Raw genomic sequence first — 9,364 nt, 5'->3', positions numbered from 1 at the left:
CACCAACTGGAGGGACCTACGTACCCAAGGAGGACAAGTAGCTACATCTCCCAAACCCAACTACACCTTCCCCCAAACCCACTTACGTACCCACTGTACTGTTTTAGACAGCTTATTCAGAGGTGCATGCACAGTGGCATCCTTCACTCACAATGCATGCTCTTCTCTGTAGAGGCATGGCACATTCGAGAGACAGGGACAGGACAGGGAGGGGGAAGGCTTTCCAGCACATGGCGATTAAATGCCCTAGGAAAAGCTCTATGACACTTGCCACCAACAATTAAAAGGAACCAAAAGGAAATCAAAGGTACCATTTGTCTCATTGACCAGAGAACATTTTAACGTTAACAGTTTCACTGTGTAAAATACAGGACACAGATTTACATAAAAAAAAAACACATGTAGAAATCTGAAAGACCGTTTAATAAGCAATATTTCCACAATATCTATAGGCTGAACTGTCATCAAACAAAACATCCATAATGTACATGTAGTCACATGGTAGGGGATTTTCCATCACTCTTATTAAGAGGTTTCTTCAGTAACAGATTTCACTGCTGACGCTGGTTGGCTTTCTGGTGCAGAAGGTTGCTGGTTGGAAACCTATAAAGAAAATGCCAACAGCAGTAATGAGAAATGCTAAATTCTGCACTTGATAAAACAAATAATTTGAAGGGATTGTGCCCTTTAGACAATGTTTTTTCATAGATCATTTTAGTAAATATGACAATTGAGAGGGGGCTTATTTGGGTAATCCCCTCCTCCTCTGTTACCTGGAGCAGATATACATTACAAAGCAGAGTTAGGCTGGGTTCACGGATACAAAAACGGATGCATTTGTGTGCATCAGTTTTGATCCATTTTCCATTGATTTCAATAATAAAAAAAGGAGCAAAACACATCCGTTTAAACGTACACACACAAAAAAGGGGTCAAACTCATTTTTGTGTACATTGAAAAAAAAAAAAAAAAACTGCTGCGTTTCGAACCCAGGTTTTCCTGTGTTACTCAAAAGCCCAGTAGCTGGACCTCCAGGATGATCAACAAAATGTTGGGGGGTTTCTTCTTTTATATTTCTGTAATACATTCAGCTATACGTTTACAGCCAGGTAGTCATTTTGTAAACTATGAATTTACCCTAGCTAAGGAAGCTATGCTGCCTGAGGACACTGTATGTGAAAGCGAAACATGTCGAAGGGGATATATTTTTAATTTTGAACCGCTACTCACACACTATGTAAGTCATAACCAGCAGCGACATTAACTGTAGGGCTACAAGAACTTTATGCAGTTTGCATGAACATAGGGGCACAGGAGTATATGCTTTTAATAAGTTTTTTGTTATACTTACCGTATGGTTTTAAATAAGTAGTTAAAAGTGGAGTTTTAAGTCAGGTCCTTAAGGGGGCTCTACTCCCCAAGCACTGGCCCTGGGATTGGTACAAGTGGTCATATTGGACCTGACGTCCGACTAGGAGGATTTGTGATTGGGAATTGTAGGATGGTGATTTAAGAGGAAAATAAAATTAATCATTTTAATAGTTTGTCAAATAAAAAACATATTACTAATCCTTTTGTCATGGAAATTACAAATTAATTTGCGGGATAAAATAATAAATATAGCAAATTCACTTACCCCTAAGGGTCCTGCCCTCCTTAAAATAATGCCTTCTGCAAGTAGTGCTTTCGAGGTCTCCTCAAACAACTTGTCCTCACTCACTTCTCCTCCATTCTGAAGTTCTGTGTATGTTTCCACAAATCTGTAATGAACAAAAAAAAAAAAAAAATTAACCAAAATACGAGAATTGATGACTATTCTTCAGTGCGGAGAGAAGAGGCGTTCGAGCCTCCCATAGACTGTCATTATGACAGGGAGGCTGGCGGGACTCTGCAGCGGAGAATTCCGCTGCAGAATTATGCCTGTTTTGCTCCGTGTTAACGGAGCCCAACAATGGATGCGTAACTTTGTGTGTGTATCTCTCTTGTTTATTCTTTAACAAAATGACTTGGGGGGGAAAAAAAAAAAAAAAAAAAAAAAAAAGAAATGGAACACTAGACAAACACCTCTCAAAACCAGTCACCATGTCCTGGTTCTCGCATCTAAAATTAGAATATATACACCACCTTTCCATTTTTAAAGGGAACCTGTCACCAAGACCATGCTATCTAATCTATCACCATCATTTTAGAGTGGGAAGAACGGAGCAGATTGATATATATCTTTGTGGGGAAAGATTCAGTATAACTTGTAACTTGTTGATTGAAATCCCTGATCATTCTATGTTAAGGAGTCCAGTGGGCGGTGTCACTCAATGGACTGGACACCATGGAAACATCACAGATTTCTATCAATAAATCAACAAGTCAATCAAAATCAACAAGTTACACTGAATCTTCTCCTATAATGATATATATCAATCTGCTCAGCTACTCCTGCTCTAGAACATGATAGTGATAGCTCAGTTAGCATTTTCATGGTGACAGGTTCCCTATAATCACTTGCACATCTTATCTTACCTTTGACAAATAGATTTGAAGTTTTTTCTGTACAGATGAAATATTCCCGCACTACCATATGTCTCATAGAATTTGCTGGTAAGAAAAAGAAAAACAATGCCATCAAAGCAGAAATACCAATCGATACAAAAATATTACATGAAACTCAAGCAATCCTCCCATCTACAATACATGTAAATCTATAGATATTGTGAAATAGCAGCACATTATACTTATTATGGGTCTCGTCTCATGCAGCGAGACAGATTGCAGAGAGTGAAGCACTCCAGAGTGCGCTTCTCCTGGTTAGGTCCAGAACATTCTGACCCCAAATCATCAAAATATGCCTCTTCAACATGTCAAAAGTTTTAATTATTTATTTATTTATTTTTAAACTCTGTTTATTACAGTAATATACAGAATAATAATAAAATGCATACAAGGTAAATAAGGCACAAGTGTCCATCTCAAACACACAGAGGCATACACAAATGCATAATAAACAGTGTAAACATATGGTCCAACATTGACCAACGTAGACCGTATCTTGAAAACCAAAAAATTAGGTCGCTAGGCTCTTACAGCATGGTCGGAAGTCGTAGTCAGGGGGGAATTACACCATAATCCCCATACTTTTGTAAATTTACGTGGGCATTTCCTGTGGGTGAAGACAACTCTTTCATAATCTACAATTCTATTAACCATGGAGATCCAGGTGGAGAGACGGGGAGGCCGCCCGTCAATCCATCGCAATGCAACGGCTTTTCGAGCCAAAAACAGAGTTTCTCGCATACAGATGCAAGTTTTAATTATTTTATTATCACAGGGACGCTTTACCTGTATTATTTCATGGAGCTTTCCTGTGTATTAATCCCTATGGCACCCATACTGTTTGCAGGTTTACTGTAAGGGAATGCAATTGGGAGCAAGAATAAACTTACAGATTTTCATTGTTTGCAAATGAGATATTCCGAACCTGTTCAGAATACAGGAGATAGCTTGGGAGATAATGGGGCATGACAAGTGTAAAGCCGTGTTCCCACATGCCGGTTAACACATGTGGCCAAAACAAAGCCCAAAACAAAGCCCTCGGTGTTTGCAACAATTGCCGCACAATGTTGCTGATAATGGCAACAACACTGCACGGACATTGGTGAACACACAGGGGTGGTTTTAGGCGCATGCATTCATTGGCATGTGGGAAAAGATGAAATTCAGCTAACTGGATCTTTTCTGAAAACACTTTTATGTGTCAGGTGTCTTGCAGGGTCTATTCCCTTATATCTATTGAGACAAATATACACACTCATGTATGTTTACAGGAGAATCAGAAGGAAGAACCGCAAACTAAACAAGCCTAAAAGTGTACCTATCATAACAAAAAATTTCTGACATGTCGAAGCCACATGTCGAAGCCACATGTCAGAAGTTTGTATCTGTGGTGGTCTGGGTGCGGAAACCCCCGCCGATCACTAGAACGAAGGGGCAGAAGATTTTTGCAGTGCGTGCTTTGCCTCATCTCCACTCTCACTGGTAAAGTAGCAGTGGATGGAATTATATTGGGAGCCTATGGAACTTCTGGTTGTTCCATAGGCTCCCATTATAATTCCATCCACCGCTACTTTACCAGTAAGAGCGGAGATGAAGGGGCAGAGCACGCACTGCAAAAATCTCACGCCCAGACCCCCACTTATACAAACCTGTCATGTCAGAAGTTGCTGTCATGATAGGTACACTTTAAGGCCATGTTCACACAGTACGGTTTTGGTTGAAAAATACTGAGCAAAAATACTGTGTGTGAACATGGCCTAAAAATAGATAGATGAAAGTGTATGGCGCTACACACACACACACACACACACAATGACTGAGCTAAAATGACAAGGTAAGAATTAAAGGGAATCTGTCAGCACCTATGCTTAGTCTGAGGTGATGACAGTGTAAGGAAGGTCTGTGTTATCTAGTGCCGTCTCATACCTCTATTTTCCCAATCGGTCCTGTACTTTCTTTAATTTATCTTCATAGCTGTCAAAGAGGGGGAGTGGTGATGGCTTCGTGCTGCCTCACCACTCCCCCTGCCAGCTTGTATTGAATATTCATGGAGCCCGGCCCCCGGCCTCCTGGCATGTCATCTGTAGATTCCTGGTTCTGGTGTAGTGCGCGCATGCTCCCGTGGCGTGATTCGCGCATGCGCCGTAGTGCGTTGGAGCCATTGAGCGCATAGGCTTTAGTCCTCAGTGCGCATGCACCGTAGTTCGTCGGAGTGGCGCAGGCGCACTGAGGACTAAAGCCTATGCGCTCAATGGCTCCAACGCACTACGGCGCATGGGAGCATGCGCGCACTACACCAGAACCAGGAAGCTACAGATGACGCTCCAGGAGGCCGGGGGACGGGCTCCATGAATATTCAATACAAGCTGGCAGGGGGAGTGGTGAGGCGGCACGAAGCCATCACCACTCCCCCTCTTTGACAGTTATGAAGATAAATTAAAGAAAGTACAGGACCGATCGGGAAAATAGAGGTATGAGACGGCACTAGATAACACAGACCTTCCTTACACTGTCAGCACCTCAGACCAAGAATAGGTGCTGACAGATTCCCTTTAAGAAAACCAGCAGATAGACTCACGCACGTATGGCGTCTTCACTATACAGAATTGCGGGCACATGGTCCGGTAGCTTGTTTCTGCGGTTTAGTGGTTTTTCGTAGGTCGGTTCTCTTTTTGGTGGGAAGGCGGCATATACATCATACCAGATGGGCTTCTCATTCTGCTTTATTACTCTGGCTCGCATCAGATCCCGTGTTCTATACAACAGAGGGATAAGCCACAGTCACAAGCGTTTGAGAACACAGAAATACAGCATAGTAATAGGTATATATGTCGGAGACTTTTGTAGGTAAGGAGGTTTCAAGACATTGAGAGATGTCACCGTGACCTTCTGCTTCTCTACAGCCTGGATATATAAACCAAGTATATGTGGACACAGCTGGTGAGGTTAATGACTAATAGTGGCTTATCCACTCCATTGTGAAGGTGTTATACAAGACGATGGTGGCGGCCTATGGACCCAATGCATAAGTTGCCATCTCTCACCTGTGTAGATCAGTGTTCCTCATTGTGGGACTCTACAGCTGTTGCAAAACCACAACTACCACCATGCCCTGGCAGCTGAAGGCCATCAAGGCACAATCAGAGTTGCAGTTGAGGAACATTGGTTTAAAGGGGCAATGCTCTTTGCTACAGATCATAGGGGGACAATAAAAAGTCAAAATTGTCTTATATAGACACAACCTGAACGTGACCACAATGCAAAGGTAATGTGCCAGATAAAGCAGCACAAAGTATAGACTATAAAGTGAGTACAAGAGTCAGATACAAGGTCATATGGCTGCTTAGTAGTAAACCCCAAGCAGCACACTATAATACAGCTCAGTAGCCCCCCACCCCCTGTAATACTTGCACATTGTGTACCTGGTAAACACTGTGCCCAGCTTCTCCAGCCTGCTGCCAGCCATGCTGCCTGAGATGGTGTCCCTGATCCGTCAACACATCGTGTGTCTCGGTCATCTGCAATCTGGGCTGGCTCCAGAACTCACAGCCGCCATATTTATTACTGGCAAGCTCTGTCGAGTGCCCACACGCAGGGCGTTTTATTACTGGACGCTCGTATTTACATCACTCTGCCTCTTTATTTACGGCAGTGAACCCATTATAACGCACTTGTCGTAGCTGTGCACCCTCAGGGTAACAAGGCTGTTTAGCAGAACAGCAGACGTGTTAATCGAACACCGAGTCATAGAGCGAGCGTACGTCAGGGCACTTTGAAACGCCCTTCATTGATGACACTGACCGGATCCGGCTGGGAAATTAGTTCTACAAAGCAGCAATGTAGACGTTATTAGGTAAAGCGCTTATCGCTGACGTGCTTCACGTGCAACTGGTTCATATTGGAATCGTGCTGATTCTCAAGTCAATCAGCCTGACGTTGGTCTCCAAGAACATGGCGCTCAACGAGGACAGTTTTTGCGCGCGGTTTAACGTCCTTTGCGCATGCTCTGTACATAACTCGCCAGCCAATGAGAAAGGTCCTCAGAATTTGAATAACACTTTGGCAACGTGGAGAAGTCAGGCTGCGGAGTGAGGAGAGGAAGATGGATAAGACTAGGAATAGAAGGAAGAGCAAGGTAACCGGGCGGCAGCCGGCTGTGTGGTGTGTGGAGGCCGGGTCACCTCCTGCAGCCTGGACACCGGCTCTTACAGGGAACGTGAGGGTTAGTGTGTAGAGTCCACCCCCCCCCCCCCAGATATTGTAGTACTACAACTCCCAGCTTCTCTAGATACAGAGCCATGTGCAGAAGGTCATGGTAAATGTGATTTTCTGGGCAATATAGCATGTTTTAGACTGTAGTCTATAGGGGAGATTTATCAAACATGGTGTGAAGTGAAACTGGCCCTAGCAACCAATCAGATTCCACCTTTCATTCCTCACAGACTCTTTGGAAAATGAAAGGTGGAATCTGATTGGTTGCTAGGGGCAACTGAGCCAGTTTCACTTTACACCATGTTTGATAAATCTGCCCCTATGTTTTCATCATCTCTCTAGTTGGTCTGGTTTCACACCACAGGTGGGCACCAGAATTTGGTGTTTTTAGCACAAAGTCTGCGTCTTCAAGATGTGCAGAGAATCGGTGATCCCTGTTTACTTTAGTGCTTGGGCAGTCTGTCTGTTTGTGGCAGATGACCCAAATGTAGCCACTCCCTGACTATGGCTGTGCCCCCATGCAGGCCGTGCCCCCATGCAGGCCGTGCCCAGGTACATCGTTTGTTAGGTTGCCATTGAATATGTGCAGTGGAGGGTCATATTGTTTTTTGTACATCCTCCCCAAGACCGCTTTCTCACATTCTGTACACGGTCAATGTGTTATGGACCAAACATCGATACTCCAGGCATCATTGTTCATTCGGATGCCGTGAGCTCCCTAGGGCGGCATCCAACAACTTCTCCATCCTCCTGGAGTCAGTTACCGAACATTGACAAACCTGAACTTTTGGCAGATTCACTCAACACTACATCCCACTCTTCTTGAAGCGACTCTGTACCCACAATCTGACCCCCCCAAACCACTTGTACCGTCAGCTGCTTTTAATCCAAGATCTGTCCTGGGGTTTGTTCGGCAGATTATGCAGTTATTGTCCTAAAAAAATACTTTTAAACTTGAAGCCCTGTGCCAAACAGGAGTATCTGTGCCCTAATAATGAAGAGGGTGGGGAGGAGGGATGGAGGGGTGGTGCAAAGTTAGGGCACAGATACTCCCGTTTGGCACGGGTTTCAAGTTTAAAAGTATTTTTTTAGGACAATAACTGCATCACCTGCCGAACGAACCCCAGGACAGATCTTGGATTAAAAGCAGCTATCCGAAGGTACAAGTGGTTTGGGGGGGGGGGGGTCAAGATTGTGGGTACAGAGTCGCTTTAAAGGGTCATAAAGTTTCTGCGGTACAGGGTTATAAGCCGCTACATGGCGACTCATCTTTTCCCAGTGGATTTCTATAGGATTCGGGTCTGGAGAAAGTGCAGGCCACTCCATGTGAGATTCCCCAGTCTCCAGCAGCTGTGACCTCAATGAGCTGCAGCATTGTCATCCAAGAAGATATTACACAGCTGTGTTGTTCATGCAGATGTACTGTAGTGATGTTGTTCCAGTAGTATGGGCTTGTCACTGTACCATTCACAAAGGGTAGGGCAGTTCTGTGTTGACTAGACACACCTGCCCACACTGTAACACCACCATAACCAAAGACAACAGTGGCTGATGCATAGCCTCTCCTATGGGACCAGTGGGGCTCAGCGTTGTTCACTGATGAAATTCGATTCACACTGAGCAGAAAAGATGGTGACCAACAATTAGGACTGGGCAATACAGCCAAATAAAAAAACTAAGCTATAGACGATTCTCAATTTTTATTTTATTTTTCTGCTAAATATGGATCCTGCTTTTCCAGGCACTCAGAGAGGAGCGTCATGGAGTTAAAAAACAGCCGGCTGATAAAAAGATTGCAGAGCTAACAGAGTTTAACTTAGTTTATACTGTAAATTTGCTCATTCCTAGCTATGGGAATACTGTCTGTCATTATGGGGGCACTCCAACTGGCAATGTTAGACTAGCACAGTGTACAAGCCAAGCTGCAGGACCCTCAATACACCTTCTCCTCTGTTCTTGATACCCTCACCTACATATAACATGACTTGCACATGTCACATCCTCAGCACAGTATACACAACCAATAACCGTTATTTCGCCATATGCAGCACCTGCGGTGGCCAACAGCCCCACAATCTACCCTTCCCACATCACAGGTAATAGCTTAAAGTGAATGTACCATCAGGCCTGGGCTGAAGCACTGGAGGCGGGCTGACCCACCCCCAGTGGGAGGAAACCCCCGCCCCTGTATGACACTGCTCTATTGATTCTAATGGAGCAGTGTCATTCAGGGGCGGGGGTTTCTGCCCACTGGGGGTGGGTGGTACATTCACTTTAAATACACTAGCACCGCAGACAGTATCTTACATGATAGGTTTAGATCCGGGGTTTCAAACTCAGGCCCTTCAGCTGTTACAAAGCTACAATTCCCATCATGTCGGGACAGCTTAAAGCGTAACTGTCATTTCAGGGCCATTTTTCTGAAAACATTAAATATCAACAGTTCAAGCGATTTTAAGAAATTCTGTAATAGGTTTTATGTACTAAAAGAGTTTTCTTCTGTAGTGAAAAAGCAATCTCCCAGCCTCCCCCCTCACATCAAATGAAGCAGGATTTCTGTCTCCATTATGTGGCTATGGAGAGGGGAGGGGCTGTTAGGAGTGAC

The 9,364-nt window shown here is 44.1% G+C and overlaps 1 protein-coding gene across 1 annotated transcript; it reads right to left on the bottom strand.

The window, feature by feature from the left end:
* Nucleotides 1-405: 405 nt before the first annotated feature.
* Nucleotides 406-6,443, bottom strand: MRPS23 (mitochondrial ribosomal protein S23). Its single transcript, XM_069971107.1, has 5 exons — nucleotides 5,970-6,443; nucleotides 5,126-5,302; nucleotides 2,518-2,592; nucleotides 1,637-1,760; nucleotides 406-603 (listed from the first exon to the last, which is right to left on the bottom strand). The coding sequence occupies exons 1-5, from the start codon at nucleotides 6,011-6,013 to the stop codon at nucleotides 526-528; spliced, it is 498 nt and encodes a 165-aa protein (XP_069827208.1). The 5' UTR covers nucleotides 6,014-6,443; the 3' UTR covers nucleotides 406-525.
* Nucleotides 6,444-9,364: the final 2,921 nt, after the last annotated feature.

Source organism: Dendropsophus ebraccatus, chromosome 5, assembly GCF_027789765.1.
Source record: "Dendropsophus ebraccatus isolate aDenEbr1 chromosome 5, aDenEbr1.pat, whole genome shotgun sequence".
In the NCBI taxonomy this organism is placed as follows: domain Eukaryota; kingdom Metazoa; phylum Chordata; class Amphibia; order Anura; family Hylidae; genus Dendropsophus; species Dendropsophus ebraccatus.
Note: the sequence above shows the minus strand (reverse complement) of the source record. Positions and strands in the feature narration are given on the sequence as shown.

Excerpts from the sequence above, each read along its gene's own strand:
- MRPS23 (XM_069971107.1), bottom strand. The coding sequence starts at position 6,013 with ATGGCTGGCAGCAGGCTGGAGAAGCTGGGCACAGTGTTTACCAG. Across the intron at positions 5,303-5,969 it reads CTGGGCACAGTGTTTACCAG|AACACGGGATCTGATGCGAG; the intron begins GTACACAATGTG and ends TCTGTTGTATAG. Across the intron at positions 2,593-5,125 it reads AGTGAAGACGCCATACGTGC|CAAATTCTATGAGACATATG; the intron begins GTGAGTCTATCT and ends TTTTCTTACCAG.